This window comes from Lactuca serriola, chromosome 3 (genome assembly GCF_051521515.1).
Source record: "Lactuca serriola cultivar US96UC23 chromosome 3, Lser_US96UC23_V15, whole genome shotgun sequence".
Taxonomy (NCBI): Eukaryota; Viridiplantae; Streptophyta; class Magnoliopsida; order Asterales; family Asteraceae; genus Lactuca; species Lactuca serriola.
Genome location: NC_136410.1, coordinates 99,576,985 through 99,598,435, shown reverse-complemented (window position 1 = coordinate 99,598,435; position 21,451 = coordinate 99,576,985). Strand labels below are relative to the sequence as shown.

The following is a 21,451-nucleotide window of genomic DNA, read 5'->3' as shown; positions in this document are numbered from 1 at the left end:
CTTCCCTTTGTTTGATCCTGCTAAATATCAAATGCAACCAAGTCACATTTTGGTATTAAGAATCATCAACTGGGAACTTAACAGAGTTAGATAGTGGACTTACCTAAAGCAGAGTCAAACTTTTGATTCTTCTTTCTTTCAGGTAGCTTGGGCAGCTTCGCTTCCAATGCCCCTTTTCTTTACACTGAGAACATATAGACTCTTTAGGAATGGTACATAGGCTATTCCAGACTTAGACTTTCTCTTTACCTTCCGGTCAACCGGGTTGACCAAGGCCGATCCCTTTCCATTGGGAAGAGAAAGTTTTTCTGAACTTCCAATGTCACCATTGTCCATGTCCATGGAAGGTTTGAGAAATAGACCTTTCATCCATATTTTCTTGACTATTGCACCAAATCATTTCTGATTCATCAGCACTAATCAAATAAGAAAGATCCATTAGGGTCATGTCGTGATCTGTCAAATAGTAGTCTTTCTATATGACTCAGGAAGTGACTGAAAGACCCAGTCAATAGCCAACTTCCTTGGGACAACGACACCCAACATTCACAACATGTCACTGTGTGAATTGAGTCCTAAAACATGAGTGCACAAAGAACTTCCAATTTTATGTTTTATTGTGAGTAGGGATTGAGTGATCTTGAACTTTTCAAGTCCTTAAACTTGTGGGTCAGGGAGAATAATTGGAGGAGGTGGAGGAAGAGAAGTATGACTTCCATGAGCCAAACTCGGGAAGTCGTATTCATTAGGAAAGCTTGATTTGGGAAGATCATTGTTGTCTAAACCAGACATCAACAATGGGAGAAATTCAAGTAAAGTGGATTTAAGTCCTTAATATAACACCTAATATGAAATATTAAGGCTAGGGCCCAACAAACTATTTTATAACTTGGAAGAGGGATACCGTAATCCAAGCTATAAAATACTTGAAGGTAGGTGAATGACGATTCACCAATTTCCACCAAGATAAACGAAATGTATTATTAGGTTTTAATTGGTTTTGAAAGTCCTAGATTATTTTGAAATTCATTGAACTTTTCAGTGGCATGTTTCAATCTCGAGTGTGCCCTTCAGGTTTTGTGACTATGATGCTGAGGATCACAAAACAAGGTGTGAAGTAACCATGCAAATATACTTGGTACCCTTAATATTTACCCCTAAATCGATGTTCCGGTTAACCACACACGCTCCACCGATACTATGATAAATATTAAGTTACCCTTTGCCTACCTTGTTAAATCCAGGTTAGTGGGCCGGTTAACCACACACGCTCCACTAACGGCTTAAAAAAAATGCAAAGTGTAATTTCATGGATTAGCACCTTATTCACATTTTCCTAGGTAACTAAGATTGGGAATTTATAAACATTTAGTTACTTAGTATTTATCATTAATACTTTTAATGAAGGGAGAATTATAGTCCTTATCCTACCCGTTCGGCTAACGACCCTCCACCGGTCAAGGAAGCGGTGAGTAAGAGTCGACACTTATTAAACTGCCATTTTATAGGCACTAACCTTATACCCCCCTTATAGACCGGCTACATGAATGAGGCATACTAATGGTAAGACGAATTTTTGTTCTTATACATATATAAATGTTATTAAACTTATAATATTATAAAGTATAAGTGTTGAATTTTAACTTTTTAAAATTCTAGGGATTGGAACTAAAGTTTTAATTGTGACTTTACTTGTTCCAAAACTTGAGGGCAAGTTTTGTAAACTTCCAAAACTTTTCATTTCTCATAACTTATGAGTTAAAGGCTTATTAAAATGAGTGACTATTCGTCTTATGTAACCATTGTGTTCTTTTAATGGATTTAATGACTTGTGACTTTTGGTTATCCATAACTTGAGAACAAGTTATGGACTCCATTAAAACACATAATGATCAAGAATTAAACTACCAAGAAGGTTACAAATAATTCCTATGATCATCTAAGCTCATAAGTTCAAGAACATGTATGTCAACAATTTCAAGAATCATAAAATTAACCATATAAAACTTGAAATTTTGATAACAACTCTGAAATTGGTTTACATAATCATTAACATATCAAAAAATAGTTTTTATAAGTCCAAAAAAGTTTAAGATAATGATTCTAGACCAATTCCAGCACCAAAACTCGAAAATATGTTGTCAAGGGGTCGAACTCGCCGAGTGCATGAACCAACTCGATGAGTTGGTTGCATTTTACCTTGGACTCATCGAGTCCATGACTGAACTCGGTGAGTCCATTGTCCAGACAGCAAGATAACTTTGATTTTTATATAAGAAAACAAGCCTAGGCTCTGATACCACTGTTAGGTTATGAGCATTCTAACACTCCTAAGTGTACATGCAACCCTAAATACCTTGGATCTATGTTTTCTCTATTATACATGCAAATATGAATATTCCAAGGTATTACCCTAACTAGCATACAATCTTGATGATACTTGGGTAATAACATAGATAGAATACATACCTTGTTGATGTAGCTTGACTCCATGAAGCTCGAGAGCCTAGTGCCCCAAGTGTGACACCTATAATGGTTCACACAACATCATTAACACTTGGAATAACCATGAGAAGAAGACATGAGACATGGAAATTGGCTTGCCCTCCATTTTATGCACCAGTGTCGATTTCTCCAACAAATGGGGTCTTTATATAGTGTGTACATTAGGGTTACACCAAGTAACCCATGACTTTACCCATTCCTTATGCTCCATGGATTTTAACCTCCACGGAGTATCCATGGGTCACCACATGGGTTAAACCCAACATAAGGAATCATGGATCATAAGCCCATATATATAAGAATGAATGATTTACGCAATCAATTCTCATATATTTAATTAGTCTCTTTTGATCACTAAATTAAGTCTAAATTAATTTTTGATAAATACTAATTAAATAACATGATCTCATATTAATATATTAGAGCTTATAATATATTAATATGTCACAAATGTCTTCTTCTCATAAACGGTCTATCCAAATGTTCCGATGCCATGCAACCTAAATGGACCATGCCGAGTCGGGTCAAGTACATACCAATTTTAGTTATGGACTTAGACACTAATTCAAAACAAACTTCTAAACATAAATACTTATGCCCTCACCAACTTAAATGTTGATACTCTCTTTTCAAAACACTAGTATTCTCAGGGAACCAGTAGACAGGTAAATCCCCGGGATTTTGAGAAGACGGAGCAGTATAGAGTCATGTCTTCTATCTTTTGTTATATAACTTTTGATGTCATATATACAATGACTGAATACATATGTCAAACTTATACTTTATTAATTCAATGGTTGTTGTAATTTGATTACTATGATGCATGTGTTGTGATAAATAACATGAAGTCATCCACCCCCGTACGTTTCCGCCGCTCCGGTTTGGGGGTGTGACATTATGTAAACAATTGAGGTCGGGTACAAGAGAGTTGAATCCTTTTCATTGGTGAGAATATCATATTTCTCAATGTTAGAAGAATTTCCCGCTCTACTACCACCACCACCATCACCACCACCACCACCGCCACCGCCACCGTCGCCGCCACCAAACATCTGGCGGGTAATAGTTCTTCTGTTTTCTACTGGAATTACAGAATGTTTTACAAGTGGGCTATTAGGGATGTCGAAGGGACTACCGAAGTTAGAATTGCTTTGTCTTGTGGTTCCTGGTCATATATCTCCCTAAGGTCCTGGAGTGTCAATGGTGTAAACCGACCAATCTGTAGAAAATAAGTGAACTAACATTTTTTGGGCAATTCCATGTAAATGAACCTTTATATATAATAGCAATGTACTTTTTTTTATTTCACGATAATATTATGAAAAAGTGAGGATATCTATATATGCATCTATCATATTTAGATAACTTTTGATAAACAAAATGAGATTACCTCTCCTCTTGGGATCTCTATTATCCATCATGTTAGCAGGACTAGCAAACAAATCAGAATCACCACCCCTTGAGAAAGAAGTTGTTTGGAGGTTGAATGGAGGACCGTTTAACCGACTCATACTCACTTCTCAATTGGTCATACATCTAATCTAGTTTTTACTTTTTTCCTGTGAGTAAAAAGTAAAAACAATGATGAAAATTTATTTTTACTATTTGCAAATTCAGGGGACAAGTGGACAAGTGGTTGTTGAACTAGATTTCTTAGAAAATTTTCCTTGGAGTTCTTGTTTATCTTTGGTTAAGTTTTGAATTTCTTGTGCTATTAGTGGACACCTTTTGACCTTCATGAGCCAGTGGTTTAGTGTCTACACTAAACTAGAAAACATTACACAAATTTCCATGGTCAGATTACAAAACCACAAGGTGCATCCATGTGAAATTACTTTTCAAATGTCATTGCAGAAGAATGGATATGCTGAGACTTTTTAGCTCAAACCTTAGACTTTCAAATTCAAAATTTACCTGAATGATCTACAAAATTTAACCTAAAACTAGTTTATTAGAGTAGGAATTTCATAAAGTTAACCTTTTCAGTGCGACAATTTGGTTGATAGTTGTGATTTATAAAACGACCCAAGTTTCCTTTAGCACAAGCATCCATAACCTGAAAATAAAAACAATAAAAAAAGAAACATGTTAGGTCCAGTTTAGTGTTGCGTCTTTGGGCTCGTTAGCTAGTCCAAGTTTTGTCTCCGGTATGGGCCTGTCCATCCGTGAGTTTCGTATAGGGTTTATTACATAAAGATGCTTGCATGCATTCTGGAACGTAATGTTTTGATAGAGATTTTATAGCGTACACGTTCTTATCTTCTGTAACCCTAGAATCCTCGACAGCGGAAGTTCTTTATCGAGCTCTGCTGAGGATTGAGTTAATTGAATCATTCAACTCTTTCAGATCCATACTTGTGTTTTTGTTTAACTGTTATTGCTTTCTTTATTCGTCTGTTTTAAAGATCTAATCGATCAAAGAGTTTTATAAACTCATCAATTGGTATCAGAGCAGGAGGTTGTGTAATTCATACACATCTCTTCTGTGAAAGAAGCGATTAGGGTAATTCCGCATTAACTAATATTTATTGAGCCGTCACTCCAGAATTGACGTATCTCTTTATTTATTCGTTTGCCCTAATATTACATATTACAAGTCTGATCTTTCAAACAAGTTAAACGATCAAGCATGGACGATTCTCAATCTAATCCTATCAACATCTCAAACAATATTGGATCAACGACGAAGATTCCTATTCTATACACCCAGGATTACGAAGTTTGGGCTCATCATTTTGAAGACTATGTCATCGGATCTAAAGATAATGGGTATCTTATTTGGGAAGCCATTGTGTCTGGACCATTTGCTCACTCAGGAACATCCAAGATCATTAAAACTCAGAAAGAATATAATGATTTGTTAAAAGATGTAAAAGACGTTGCTCAAGACGAAAAGGAGAAGTTTCAGTGCAACATCAAAGCATTGAGACTGATCTGATTCGCTCTTCAATCTGGCACGTTTAGGTTGGTGAGTTCCTACAGTACCGCTAAAGAAATCTGGGATAGGTTGTGAGAGCTATATTCCACAGATGAAGATTTAAAGCACTCTATTCAGACGTTGCTTTTGTCTGAGTTTGGAGAATTCAAGCAAAATTCTGATGAGACCGTCACACAGACGTTTGATCGCTTCAATCATCTTCTTAGCAAGATGATCAAACATGATATCGAAAGAAAGCTGATTGAACAGAAGGTCACCTTCTTGAATGGCCTAAGATCTGAATGGAGAGCTGTCGTTTCTATAGTTAAAGCTCATGAGCAGTTCAAGTCATATTCATTGGCTAAACTGGTGGGGATTCTAAAATCCCAAGAAAAGATTGTCATGCAAGATAAGAATGTGGTCTCAAGTTTGGGGTCCTTGGCACTCCTGTCCAAAAGCAAGAATGTAGTAGAAGATGAAGATCTGAACCTGGAGGACTACGATCTTACTTCAGAAGATTATGCTATGATGGTGTCCAATCCAAAAAGGTTCATCAAGAAGAGGTTTCCTACCAATAAGAACCGAAATTGGCAGGGAAACTACAGTTCAAAAAAGGTAAGGGAGGAGCCGAAGACTGAGGAACCAAAGAAAGAGGCGAAGGTTGATGAAGATTCTGGTGTGAACTGCTACTACTATGGAGGAAAGAACCATTATGCCAAAGATTGTGTTCTGAAGAAAAAGGCAGAGAAGGATGAGGAGAAAGATGAAGAGGCTGTCTTGATGAAAAAGCTGGAAGAGATCAAGAGGAAGAAAGCTGCTACTAACCCTTCTATGAATGCTCTTATTGTACAGGGTTCGGCAGAGGATGACGAGTTCGGAGGCGTGCAGGTGTGGTCAACTGACTCAGAAGATGATGAGGTGAGAAAGCCTTCGCATGGAAAGGCGTATGTGGCAAGAGGTGGTGAAAACGGCGGAAAGTGTTTGATGGTGACTGACGTATCTCACATGAGGGGATACAATACAGATGGTGGAAATAAGGACACCAAGGAGCGAGAGGACTTATGCTTCACAGCAAAACCTCTCAGTGTGCAGATCAATGAGCTTGATGAATTGATCAAGAAGGTACAATCTCTTTTTATCTTGTTCAAAGTTCCACAGAAATCATATGAAAAGGAATTAAATAACCTAAATTCAAGAATCTCAAATCTGGATAGTTGTTTAACTCAAACACGGGTCACCAATTCTAACCTAACTGACCAAATAAGCAGGGTGTCATCCAAGAGTGAGGAGCGAAGGATGTGGATTGAGCAGAAGGAATCGGAGCTGATTAAGTCTAAGGATGAAAACATTTATTTACAAAGAGACAATTTGAAACTTTTAAAACAAAGAAATGTTTTATGTTTGATTGCTAAAAGACTTTATGCTAACATTACTCAACTGCATCTGAATTGTGAAATAGGGCAGAAAATACATCGCATGATTTTACCCTTCCTTGAGTTTAAGGAGGATGAAATCGATGCTGAGGCATACAACTGTGAAAGTGTTGTATCGTCTGATGATGTGAATCCCACTTACATGTATGGTCTGGACAAAATAGAATCTTTCATAAAGTCCAAAGACCATAAGGACATGCTGAAAAATCTTTTGGATGAAAACGATAAGTTGAAACTAAGGACCGAAACCATACAAAAATTCGACTCATTGAGTGCTAATTTAAGTTCAGAAAATAAAATTGATGTTGAAAACGCATCTGAACTTAATGAGGACGATGATATGAGTGAAATTTCTGTAGAGGATGTAGTCGACTGTTCTGAGTTTGTCAAGAGCGAACCCGAAAACCACAAAAATCTTATTTCTGAAAATTTTGTGGAGTTCGCTCGTTTGTCCCAAAATAAGTCCCCGATTCTTGAAGAAAAGGTTGTTGTGTACCAAAAGGTGAGAACAACACCAAATCAGGTGTATAAGGTCACAGGAGTAGCCGAGCATCAAACAGCCGAACTCACTGCCATAGTGAACGAAGATAACGCAGATGGCTGTGATGAGTTCTTTTGGTCTGCTCCTATAGATAATGCCGACAAAACAGTTGGTTTGTCAGAGCGAACGTCCTGGAAAACAAAAGGAAGATATGTACCAGAGCCGCTGAACAAGCCTGACAACTTTGACGTGCCAAGCACAAGTGGTACAAAAGAAATACCTGTAGAAGAAGTCACTTCCACAAGCGAAACATCATCTGTGAAAAGTGAACCGGCTGACAAGAAGCTGAAACAAAAGGCCAACATCCACAGACAGCGGAAACAAGTGAAAGATCAAAAGCAGCAAAGAAACCTAAGATACAAAAAGAATCTCTCTGAGCGAAAGCAATTTTGGCGCTCTCAAAACAATCATTTCTCTTATCATGATAGAAATTCAAAGTCAGAGAGAAAGGCTTTCGGGCCACATGAGGAACATAACCGAAAGGACAGGTTCGGTTCAGAGAGCAACAACAACCGAAACGACAGGTTCGGTTCAGAGAGCAACATCAACCGAAAGGACAGGTTCGGTTCAGAGAGCAACAACAACCGAAAGGACAGGTTCGGTTCAAACAGCAACCGAAAGGACAGGTTCGGTCCCGAAAGCAATAGCTACCGAACGTCCAGGTTCGAACCGCAAGTCAGAAGAAATTCACATTCTAATTCTTCTAGTTCTCAATTATCTTCTAAACCCAATTCTATTCGAGCACAAAATTCTAAATCATCAATGAACCTGAAAGGAAAATCGAAGATTTCCTCTGTCCAGGAAGACTAAAAGCAGTCTAAAGCCCAAACACCAAAACCTGAAACCAAACCCACTGTTGCTAATCCTAACAAAATCAAAGTGTTTACCATTAAAAGAAAAGATGAAACAACATTAATAAAAAGAACATATCTTATTGATGTTTCTCTTGCTATTCATGTTCCTGTGAAAGGCTCACGTGGACCCAAGAAACTTTGGGTTCCTAAATCTACTTAATTTTTGCAGGTTATAAGTGACGAGCAGTTCGACGAAGAATCGTACATTGACAGTAGCTGCTCACGTCACATGACAGGGAGGAAGGAGGAGCTAAGGGAGTTTCGATCTCTTCAGAATGGTGGGAATGTCAAGTTCGGCAACAATTCTTATGGAACGATAAAGGGCTATGGGATGATAACCAATGGAGACTTCACAATAAGAAAGGTGGCGTATGTTGAAGGTCTACAGCATAATCTCATCAGTGTGTCTCAACTGGTAGGAGGCACCGGTCTCAAAGTTTCATTTGATGATGAAGGTTCAGAAATCATAGAGAAGAAATCAAAAAGGGTAATTCTCAAATCAGAACGCAAAGGTGAAATTTTTCCTCTCAATCTCAAACCAATCAAAGGAAATCCAGCTATATGCCTATTATCCAAAGCTCATTCTGATGAAAGCTGGTTGTGGCACCGAAGGCTCTCACATCTCAACTTCAAAGACATCAACAAGCTTGTCACAGGAGGTCATGTTCGGGGTCTCCCATTGCTCAAGTTTGATCGAGAACATTTGTGTGCTGCGTGTGAAATGGGGAAGCAAAGTCGTCAAAGTCACCCATCCATTATAAACACAAAAGTTGTTGAACCACTTGAGTTGCTTCACATTGACTTGTGTGGTCCATCATCTATCGAAAGCATTGTCGGTAGCAAGTATATTCTTGTTATTGTTGATGATTTCTCACATTTTACATGGGTATTCTTTCTGAAGCACAAATCTGAGGCAACTCCTAAGCTAAAGATGTTTATTAAGTAGGTTGAAGTGCAACTGAGAAAAGTTGTTCGCAACATCAGGAGCGATAATGGACTGGAGTTCAAGAACAAAGAATTTGAAGACTTTTTGGCAGAAAAAGGAACTAGTCACAACTTCTCAGCTCCCTATACGCCTCAACAGAACGGAATTGTCGAAAGACGAAACCGATCCTTGTGTGAGGCAGCCCGAACGATGCTAAGTTTCGCTTCTCTTCCATTATATTTCTGGGCTGATGCTATTGCTGCAGCATGTTTCACACAGAACAGGTCTTATCTCAACAAGCGTTTCTCTCTTACTCCTTATGAGATCATCAATAACAGGAAGCCAAACGTAAAATTCTTCCATGTGTTCGGCTCACGATGCTTCATCTTCAACTCCAAAGAACATCGTAACAAGTTTGACGTTAAAGCTGATGAAGGAATTTTTCTGGGATATTCTCTTACTTCAAAAGCTTACCGGGTCTTAAATAAGTGCTCTAGGAAGATCGAAGAAACATATTATGTGACTTTCGATGATAACTACATCAAAAGGCTAAAAGCTACTAAAGAAACAATTGGATAGATTTTCACTCAAACAGGTCAAGTCACGGCCTCAATTGCTAATTTGTTCGATCAGTTTGTAGAATTATTCGATGAACCTGAGAAAGCTACTCTCTCGGAAGCCAAGGCAGCAGACAACAAAGTCGACCATCTAAATCAAATTGTCGAAGATGCTGCCAAACGAATGGGTGAAGGAGAACAAGTTCCAAACGAACCTCCTGAGCAAGGTGCTTCAGTTGAGGGGGATAATCCACCTTCTTCAAAACAACCGAGCTCACAAATTGAGGGGGAGAATTCTATTCCAGTTCCACCCGAAAGCTCAACTGCACCCGAAAGCCCTTTAGCACCCGAAAGCTCGACAACACCAGAAAGTCCTGCTACACCTAAAAGCTCATCAGTCGAGGGGGAGAACTCCGATATGTTCTACAACGATGAAAGTCAATCTGAATTGGAAGAAATGGTCAACGCTGAATTGGATCCATCCTATGATCCAAATTACCCTCCTCTTGTTAAATGGACCAGAGATCATCCTGTATCTCAGATAGTGGGTAATGTCTCTGAAAAGGTCCTCACCCAATCTCAACTGAAGGCAAAGCAAACATCTCTATTCTCCAAAGTAGAGTTCTGCATGTATAATTCTTTCGTATCAAAAGTTGAACCGAAGACAGTAAATACGGCTCTAGATCATTCTGACTGGGTTCAAGCTATGCAAGATGAACTCAACGAGTTCGAAAGAAACAAAGTATGGCGCCTCATTCCAACTCCTAAAGATGCCTCAGTTGTTGGTCTCAAATGGGTGTTCAGAAATAAAATGGACAAGGAAGGCAATGTGATTCGAAACAAAGCTCGTCTCGTGGTGAAAGGATATTGTCAGGAAGAAGGAATCGATTATGAGGAAACTTTTGCTCCGGTAGCGAGGCTGGAATCTGTTCGAATATTTCTGGCCTATGCTGCACGCAAGAACTTCGAGGTGTACCAAATGGACGTGAAATGCGCCTTTCTGAATGGAGAACTTGAAGAAACGGTCTACGTGGAGCAACCTCCTGGTTTTGTCAATGAAAAGTACCCAAATCGCTGTTATATTCTGGACAAGGCAGTTTACGGTCTGAAACAAGCACCTAGGGCATGGTATGAAACGCTAACCAAGTTTTTAAAGATGTCAAAATTCAAACAAGGTTCGGTTGACCCAACCTTCTTTCGTAAGAAGGAAGGTAACCACCTTATGATTGTTCAAATCTATGTCGATGATATCATCTTTTGCTCAACGAATCCTAGCTTAACCGCTGAATTCAAAAAGCTGATGGAGACTAAATTTGAAATGAGCTCAATGGGTCCGATTAACTTTTTCCTTGGTTTAAATATTAGACAGGTACCCGAAGGCATCTTTATCAACCAGGAAGCATACACCAAGACTCTTCTTGCTAAATTTGGCATGATGGGAGACTTAAATGTTAAAGTTCCAATGGCATTCGGCACCAAGCTCACACCATCCTTGGAAAAACCTGCAGTCGATATTACGCTATACCGACAAATGATTGGGTCTTTAATGTACCTTACTGCTAGCAGGCCTGATATAATGTTTTATGTGTGTTACTGTGCTAGGTTTCAGGCGAATCCTCGTGAACCACATATGCTTGCAGTGAAAAACATACTCCAGTATCTGAAACGAACTACCTCTCTTAGTTTATGGTATTCATCAAACTCAGGTTTCTTCGTTCAACCCTACTCAGATGCAGACCTTGGAGGTTGTCGTTTAGACAGGAAAAGCACCACTGGAGGCTGCCAATTCCTAGATGGGAAATTGGTTAGCTGGCAATCAAAGAAACAGACATGTGTTTCTCTGTCTACAGCCGAAGCAGAGTACATCCCAGCAGCTTCCTATACATCTCAAGTGATTTGGATCCAAAGCCAGCTCCGGGACTATGGACTCAAGATGAAAAAGATTCCACTATATTGCGATTCAGAAAGTGCAATTAGGATCTGTCATAACCCAGTGCAACATTCCAAGACAAAGCAGATAGCACTGAGGTATCACTTCATTAAAGATCATGTGGAAGATGGGAACGTCGAAATTCACTTTGTTCGAACCACTGATCAACTGGCTGACATCTTCACCAAAGCTCTTCATGAAGCATCTTTCAATAAAATTCTACAAGGGCTAGGTATGATGGAATCAGATTCAGTACCAAAAACTACTTCTCAAAATTAAAAGTCGGAAGCGAAATGAACCGAAGGTTCGGGTTCGGTTCACATGTGTGCCGAAATAGACCGAACGCTCGGGTTCGGTCCTATCATCTGATCTTCGCTTATCACTCAAATGTAGTTTCTTTGGTTGTAAACCTTTTGTATCATTTTCTCAAATTCATTTCACTTATTTTCAAAGTTCTTTTCTTTTTCAAACTTATTTTTTTTGCAACCGAAATAGACCGAACGATCGGGTTCGGTTCCAAATTTTTTTTTGCCGAAATAGACCGAACTCTCGGGTTCGGATCCAAAAAAATTTTGTGTCTCAATTTTTTTTTAATCAAAAATTCTAAAATCTTTTTATTTTTTTTTTTAATCAAAAACTCCAAAAACATTTTTTTTATTATTAGTTCGATAATTTTTGTTTTGTGTCTTATATTTTTGTGTGGATATTTGTGGGGAATTATTTCATTAGTTAAGTGTCCCTAGAAGCATGCTGATGTATGTGTCCAAAGCCTCACCTGATTCTGAATAATATCCTTACTGACTTGGTACATACAAACCTTGTCTTCCCAATTAGGCTTTCATATTTACTCTAATCATGAGCTACCTGACTCTCTTCTCACATGAGATAAGAGTTTTCTGCTTGGTCCTTATTTTAATAGCAGAGGTACTTTGGTTTCTTTACACCATCTACACTACTTTTCTCCATCTCATTCGCTTCATAAATGTAACCCTTGAGACTCTCAGAAATTACCACTGAGGTTTATGGTTACACAATTTCTGTGTTTATGATCTTAGCTTCGTGTCACTATGTACTAAGTGAAACCCACAATTCAATACCTACTATGCATTGACGGTGAACAATCAATTTTGCTCTAAGCTTTCACTAACGAATTGACGGATTTATCAATGAGGATGGAAAGTCAAATCTCTAATTTTCTTTTGTGTGATTCCTATGAAATTGTTAAGTCCTATAACATTTCTTCCCTTGGAATCCAGTTTTAAATTTTTTGAGATTTTACATAAACTATTTTATCTAGCCACTCAAATTATTTCAAACCTACTTGTTCAACAGACTGCATTGGTCTCACAAGTACTTCGTTCGATTTTTGTCTTATATCAAGATCAGGAATTCTGAATTGAAGCGAAAGCCACCCAAATTAGCCTGATTAAAAGAAGCCTTTCAACACTTCTCAATAAGTGTCTGATCGTTATTCAACGGGAAACCATACAAACACTTTAAAGTCTCTCTTGACTTTGAAGGAAGAGATTCGTGCCCGGGATCCTTTGTTTCGTGTCTTTACTAACATCACAAAATCCCTCATATGTGTTGCTTTATTTCTTTTTCTTTTACTCAAATGTAGTTTCTTTGGTTGTAAACCTTTTGTATCATTCGTGCCCGGGATCCTTTATTTCTTTTTCTTTTACAAGGCATAATTTTTAAATGGGATTTGCAGTTATAAGGGAGTTGTGGTTAATATTGATCCACGTGGTCAATTTTGCTTTAAGATGACGTTTAATCTAAAAGGATAAGATGCTGACTCATGCGGGAGTCCAATCGATTTGATTTTCAAACGGCGCTTGAAGGCCAGGCGTGCGAAGTGGAACCGTTTCGTTTAAAAACAGCGCCTGATGGGAAGGCGTGTGAATCGGGACTGGCACTCTCTCTCATGCGTAATCATCAGTGCTACCAACTGTCACGCATCAATCACTTCCGAAAAACCCTTCGTATTTCCCTCGAAGATTTGGGACAGATTCTTCTCTCTCCTCTACCCACAGTATAAAAGGTAACTTCAACCCTTTTTTATGTCTTTACTGCACCCAAAAAATCAGAGAGCAAGAAATTCTTCATGTATTCTACTGTTCATCATCTCTCCCAACTTCTTCACAACAATGGCGGATTCATCATCAGTTCATGCCACTTCCCACATCCTGCCGATTCGTCCCCAACAGAGTTTGATCATCGATCTTACTCCTCAGGTCTATGATGCCTTCATGTTCCCGATAATCGAATGCCTCAAGTACTCGCCACTTGCTCCTGCACTCACCAAAGCTGAAGCAGTTCCTATGGAGTTCTTATCTCAGATTTTTGCCACTGCTCATTACGACAAGTCAGTCGACAGGATCTTCTTCGACGTGCTTGATCACAAGGCGTCAATCTCCAAGCAACGATTTTGCTCAATTTTTGGGTTTGAACCTGATTCATCTAGGGTTAACCTTGAATTGATTCCGGTGGGTCACATGTTCTCTATGTTCTACAACATGGGGTATACTGAGGTGCTGACAACGGTCACGAAGTTCAAGAAATCGTGCCTGCCTCCTCAGTGGAATGGGTTGTTTACTGTACTGTTCAAGGGTCTATCTGAATGCAGTGCTGGGTCAGACGGTGCAAGTCTTCTGTTCATCACGCTTCTCTATGGGGTCTACAATGGTATCAACCTGGACTATGGGTCGGTCCTATGGCAGCAGCTTATTCAGAGTCTGGCTTCTACTTCTCGGCATTCCGAGATCTCCTATGCTCGTTTCTGGACTCTCGTCACAAAATGGGTGATGGACAAGTACCACGTCCCCATTGTTGCTGGTTCTCCAATGTCTTCGATTGGTACTTTCCATACCACGAAGATCATTGTCCCTGACGCATCCAAGTTTCAATTCATTGGCTCTATCCCTGAGTCGATGTATGGAGATGTTCCTGCTGACAGCCGGATCATTAAAACCTACAAGGAGTTTCGTCGCTCTGGTCCTAGAGAGCTTACTCCTGAGATGCTCAAGTCCATCCATGAAGCCGACAAGCCTGGTCCAAGGGGAAAGAAGAATGACAAAGGCAAAGACAAGCAGGTTGGCAAGGGAGCGAAAGGCCCTTCTCCTAAGAAGCGTAAAACTACACATACTGTTCAGTCTCCTCCGCTGAAGAAGAGAAAAACCCAACCAAGGCGAAAGCTGATAATCGCTTCCTCCTCAAGCGAATCTGAGGAAGATAATTCAGACTCTGATGAGTCTCCTCGTGGCAACACTCCTCCACGATCGCCTACCCCAGAAGTTCACTTTTCCACTTCACCTATCTCTTCTCCACCCGTTACCATTCCTTTTTCCATTCCCCTCATAACCTCCACCACTCAAATACCACCTACCTCCATCCCAGTACCCCCACCCATCTTTACAGAAGCAACCACCACAACCGCTGAAGTAAGAACCAATGTATCTGATACGGGGGCTCCTACTACAGCACCTGAACCCACTCCAACTACCAAACCTACTTCCCAACCCGAACCTACTACAACTACCGAGCCTACACCCTCACCACCACCCTCATCTCCTACTCAGGCAGCAGAGGACGAAGAACCATTCCTCGGCGGGGAGGATATGACATTTGATTCGGTCTATTACAGTCCGTTTCAGGTATAGAGTGGCGACGATGATGATGCTCCCGTTACCAAGAAGCATCTCAAGGAGCTTCACGAAAAGATAGATTCGCTCATCGCCTCCTCTTCTTCATCACAGTCCTCCATCTCTAAAGCTGCTATTCAGAGGATAGTTGACGCTTTTACTAAGGCTCATGACGCCTCCGTTAGCTCAACTACTGCCTCCATTGCTGCATCCACCAAAGCCTGTGAGGCTGCGACCGAAAAAGTCAAAAAACTATTTACTGACGCTTCCTCTTTGTTGAAGTCTTTATAGGAGACTGCTGATAGCACTAAAACAAAGCTGGAACCAATTGTCCACCAGCTGGCTACCTCAGTTGCCTCTGAACTGAAGTAATTTGCCACTCTTTGTCAAACTCTCTCAGACGACAATTCAGCATTTAAGGCGACGCTTGAGGAGCGACTGACCAAGCTCCAAGAGGATCTTGTTGCTGAAAATTCTCTTATGGATGCTCTTGCCAGAAAGACCACTGCTCTAAAGGTCAAGAGTCTTCAACTCTCCAATTCTCAAAAGGAGATTGAGTCTCTTCGATCTGAAAGAGAGATTGTGTCTTCATGTGTTTCGGATGTCCACGCAGCCATCTCAAACATCCTAGAAGCACATGACCCGATACACAACTATTCTGTGAGGCGAGATCTTGCAGAAAAACTTGCTCCTGCCCTTTCTCTCCTGAGCAAGATTGAAGGGCTACTTGCTTTCGTGTCCATTCCGAAACAAGGGGGAGAAAACGAAAATGTGTTTCAACCGCCTCCTACTTCAACAGCAACCAAAACAACCGAACCTCCTCCTACAGGCCAAGCCTCAGGTTCGGGTGTTAAAGACAAGGGCAAGCAAATTGCTGAAGAGAGCGATGATGACAAAGAGACCATTGCCGATCTTTTGAAGAAACAAGGTCGAGACAAAGATGTTGACATCAACGCTCGTGTGGCTAGAGAGGCTGAAGAAGCCGAAAGAAAACAGAAAGAAGCTCACGACCTTCTCGAGAGCAGGAAAACTCTTTTTCCTCCTTGGACTCTTGAGAAGTTGCTGAAAGAAGCCATAGAAACTCCAAGCATCTTGTGGCTAGAACCGGTGATCTCACTTAATCGTGATAATTCTGTCGATTCTCAGTTCGACATGCCACTGACCCGAATGGCATTTGTCTTTCATGCCTTTGACAACATTGTTGAGTTCCCTCATCCTCATCCAAAGGTTGACAGGGACTTAGTCGAATTCTATCTGAGGGCCGCTCAACCACAGTATCAAACATGGAGCGCTCAGAAGATTGTCAATGTTCGGGTTCTAAAGCCGTATAGGGAAGGAAACTTCACCAACGTTCGGTTTAAGGTGCTGAGAGGATCTGCCAAGACTGAACATGCCATCTCGCTTGCTGATCTTCCCAACTTGAATCCACACAACTGGATTATTTTGCACAACATCCTTCTTACTAATGAAGCAGAATATGGTCCGATCATCGACCACTTCAAGAGGATGCTTGTTTGTTACATCATGGAAGTCGCCAAGATGGATCAGGAGATAGCGAGTGTATTCAAGAAAAAGCCTACAATATCTCTTGTTGGCTCTGCCAGTGATCTTAACATGATGCAGATGGGGAAGATAAACCTGAAGAGAAATTCAGTTATGTTTACCAAAAACGAAGGCCAAAAATGCCTATTCGCTTTGGCTGACAAACATCTCTACACCATTGCATGTCTGGAACACGTCTTAGGGATCATTCGTCGGTGCAAGCAGAATTCAGCGGATGACAAGAAGTACTTTGATGATATGATTCAATGGTACATTCGCTTGACAATTCTCGCACTTATCTCTCGTCTGTTTGATACAACCAAGAAGGTTCCGGCAGCTGGTCCGAGCAAGAAGAAATGATAGTCACACTCCAAATTGACGCAAAGGGGGAGATTGTTAGGTCCAGTTTAGTGTTGCGTCTTTGGGCTCGTTAGCTAGTCCAAGTTTTGTCTCCGGTATGGGCCTGTCCATCCGTGAGTTTCATATAGGGTTTATTATATAAAGATGTTTGCATGCATTCTGGAACGTAATGTTTTGATAGAGATTTTATAGCGTACACGTTCTTATCATCTGTAACCCTAGAATCCTCAACAGCGGAAGTACTTTATCGAGCTCTGCTGAGGATTGAGTTAATTGAATCATTCAACTCTTTCAGATCGATACTTGTGTTTTTGTTTAACTGTTATTGCTTTCTTTATTCGTCTGTTTTAAAGATCTAATCGATCAAAGAGTTTTATAAACTCATCAAAACCATGTGAATAGACCTTTATGATAGGAATCACAACCGCCACTAGTTATATTTTCAATTTTTTTTTAATCTATCCATTTTTCATTTATTATATTAAGAAAACTATATTAGTCGTTGTTGGGTGATTTAACGGATATATGAGTTGCAACCACATGATAACTAAAACTCCAGCTTCTTCACAAGCTGCAAATTGCTAAAGCAGACAAAACATAATCAATAATCAGATTGAAGTATATATTATGAGTAGTAATAAAGTACATATAACACAATAAGGTATTAGTAAGGAACATATGATTTTAAATATTATTTAATGTTATCCTTCTTCTAAAAGTTGAGAGCTAAGATATTTTATGTTATTCTTCCAATATTTTATTATTATTATTATTATTATTATTATTATTAGACGGGTATTTTAGACATTTGAAGTACATGGAATCATTCATCACAAGCTACATCAATAATACGCTTTCTTGTAATGCCTGGGAGGATAGCCCATTTTATATCCGAAGTGGAAATAGCTTTGCCATTTACCAAATTATAGGATAACAATATTAGTTATTTACAAAAACAATTAAATAACTAAAAATGATTAGAACAATTTTTATATACCTTTACAATAAAAACTAGTTGGGAAACCGCGCTCTGCGGGTTCGGTTAAGAGTAGTAAAGTATGTTGCTATTGTAGTATGGCTCCAGTTGTTTTAACTATTTATAGCAACAAATAATACAGTCTACGTAACAAATTTGATAGATCTCCAACAGTAAATGGTGTTAAAAGTAATAAAGTTGCGGAAATGAGATTCAATTTTAACCGGAATACAACATATGTGGCCAAACTTGTTAAATAGGAGTGTCCATTGTTAAAAGATCACGCATTTAAACTGGAATCGGAACAAAACGTGTGCGAAGATCCTTTTAACCGGTATTTGTTTCATTCATCTTAAGCCTAGACTTTTAGTTGTTTTGACTATTTATAGCAACAAATAATACAGTGTATGTAAGAATTTTGATAGATTTCCAGCAGTAAATGGTCTTAAAAGTAATTAACTTGCGAAAATGATATTCAATTTTAACCGGAATAGAACATATGGGGTGAAACCTGTTAAACAGTATACACGGGAAAACATATGGGGATAGATTTAGACAGCTCCTATCTTTTTAGCCACTTGCTGCTTGTTATCGACAGAAAACATTTGTATTTACATAAAATATAAAAACTTATATAAAAGTTTAAGGCATTCCTATAGTTCAACCAAGCATGATTATGGAATGCAGTTCAATACATTATGATTGTGGAATGCACTTCAATACATTCAAATTGATTCTACCGAACAGATAACATCCAACATCCTATGCAACTCATCTATTGCATCAACAACTCTATCACTGTCATTTCTATCAACCAAAAAGATAATCAGTAGTGCCTTCACAGTTCACAAATCTGCATATTACACAACATTCATTCATAAATACACATTCGTATAGAAAGAGAGAATAAATACCAACTAAAAAAGAAGTGGTAACCAAATATATATCCAAACAAAAGGTAAATTGGTATTTCAATCATTACTTCAAACAATCAAACAACTTTTCATAGGTCATTATGCCATAATTTTCTCATGATTTGTGTGATTAGATATAGATTACACACAAAACATATAACCAGAAAACAATAAAAAAGGATGAAAGAACCACCTTAACCCTGCAGAGCGAAACAGGGGATAGTAACATAGCAGCAGTTGCCAACAACAAAAATGCAAAGTAAATTTCTATTCTACCGTGGCTAAATGCTACTGTCATGTTTCTCAGACCAATTAAGTGAGATTTTTTTAATAAGATTGACGAAAAAAGTTGTTAGGAGTCACAAAACCTGGAACCAAGAACAATGGTGGTTTTTTCGAGGTTTTTGGAGTTGATTCCTTCCAGATTTTCGAACCTATTAGAAAATCAAACATGTTGGAATAAGATAGGGAAAATGAGTTATAGAGCAAAGAAAGTTTTAAAAACATTCAAAAAAGACCAACAAATCATTGTTTGTTTAAAAAACACGATCTAACTATATATTTGTATTAAAAAAAAAAAACAACCAAGTTTACCATTTTGTCAAATCTAACCGGTTAGTAACCAGCATCTGTTGGTCAAAAAAATATCACCTGATCATTTTAAGACGAATCTGCTCCTGCTTTGGGCTAATCACACATACATGTTTTTATGACCAAATTGCCCTTGTATACAGTTTTTTTTGTTAGAATTGACTTATTTTAATGGTGAATTAAAGTGTTGTTCAGAAACTGTTACTACTTTACATGCTTATTTAGATTGTTGCTACCAAAAAGGGTCTTTATTATTAAATTCAATCAACAAATGTCAAAAAAACCCATAAATAACTAAATATAATGATATACAATAATCAATTTCCTTGCAAATGGATTATCATTATATTCGAATTGCAAACAATTAAAAACAATTTGTACTTTCCTTCAAAAAATGGTTTTTATTGAAAATTTTCGATTTAATGATTAGTGATTTCTAATAAATAACTAAATATAATGATATACAATAATCAATTTCCAATAAAAACCATTAAAATACCTTGAGAAGACCAGGCAGACAGACCAGAAGCAGAATTTCCAATGGCAGTTGCTGCAAAATTAGGGGTTGTCTTGAACTCATTCATCTGAAATTTTTCAAAAAAGAAATTAACTTTCAAGAAAAGGGGAGATAGAAAACAGTAAAATTACCAAATTACCCAAGAAGGAGCACTGCTTGATGATCCATCCCAGCCAATATGAGCAGCATGTTTAACATCTGTTGGGTACCCAATCTCCATTTCACGCTCCTTCATAATTATATCACAAAATCCAACATCAAACACTCAACAAAATTCATAATGTTGATGTCAATAAAGAACTATAATTTCGATAACATAAATAGAAACACAGAGGAGGATTACCAAAACAGAACAACCGACAATGGAAACATTAAAATCCGTTGTCGAAACTGAAGGAAGAATATGAAAAAACAAAAAAAAAAAAAAAAAAAAAAAAAAAAAAAAAAAAAACAAACAAACAAACAAACAAACAAAAGCTACTTCGTTCCCTGTCAATTGGAGTCGACTCCAAATAGAAAGAAAAACTGAGCTTTGTTAGTTTAAAAGGTATTGAAGAATTGTGGATTCCATTTACCTATAGCACCAACCGATGGAAAAAAAAAAAGCAAACAAACAATCTGGTGTGAGAGATTCTGACAAACCTAAATTAAAAATCACATCTTTGTAGTCATCTGGTCCAAAATCAAGCACAAATAGGAGAGAGTGAAGGCGTAAGTTGCAAACACATACCCAAATCAGTAATCAATGGCGGCAGCAGACGGAAATCGGTGAAGCAAGAACCAAAAAAGACCCAAAACGCGACAGTGGAATTCCTTTGACGAACTTTGCAAGTGTCTCCAGCAGACCATTTGACGAACGTAGACCTCCGACACCGGAAGAAAAGTAACGATTTTGTGATTAAGAAGTCGACTGATCGATTCGTCGATCTCCGCATACCACCGATCGTCAGTTTGCAAGGGTATCTGGGAATACGTAGGGTAGCTTAGGTTTTTTTTAGGTTTTTTTTTAGGTTTTCACGGTCAAAATCCTTTTTTGAAAAAAAAAAACAAAAAACAAAAAAAAAAAAAAAAACAAAAGATGTTTGGCAAACTAGTTTTAAAAGCGTAGTTTTTAGATAAGAAAAATGAACTTTTTGGAAAAGTCAGGAAATCCTGACTTTTTGTAACTTTTTCAAAAAGAACTTTTGGGGTTTGAAAAGTTAAGTCAAACACCCCGTATTTGATCGATTGTAAGTATGAAGACCT

At 38.5% G+C, this 21,451-nt stretch overlaps 1 protein-coding gene and 1 pseudogene across 3 annotated transcripts; both read right to left on the bottom strand.

Annotated features, from left to right (window-relative positions):
* Positions 1-3,400: 3,400 nt before the first annotated feature.
* LOC145095553 (E3 ubiquitin-protein ligase CCNB1IP1 homolog) lies at positions 3,401-15,074 on the bottom strand (annotated as a pseudogene).
* A 3,612-nt stretch (positions 15,075-18,686) lies between these two features.
* LOC145092948 (CRIB domain-containing protein RIC6-like) lies at positions 18,687-21,202 on the bottom strand. Of its 3 annotated transcripts, XM_079030955.1 has the most exons (5): positions 20,937-21,202; positions 20,346-20,435; positions 20,189-20,273; positions 19,467-19,532; positions 18,703-19,037 (listed from the first exon to the last, which is right to left on the bottom strand). In XM_079030955.1, the coding sequence occupies exons 2-5, from the start codon at positions 20,424-20,426 to the stop codon at positions 19,030-19,032; spliced, it is 240 nt and encodes a 79-aa protein (XP_078887081.1). In that variant the 5' UTR covers positions 20,427-20,435; positions 20,937-21,202; the 3' UTR covers positions 18,703-19,029. The 3 variants fall into 3 exon arrangements, with proteins under 3 accessions (XP_078887080.1, XP_078887078.1, XP_078887081.1); XM_079030954.1 differs by having other exon boundaries at positions 18,687-19,532; positions 20,849-21,202; XM_079030952.1 differs by having other exon boundaries at positions 18,691-19,532.
* Between the last annotated feature and the right edge of the window lie 249 nt (positions 21,203-21,451).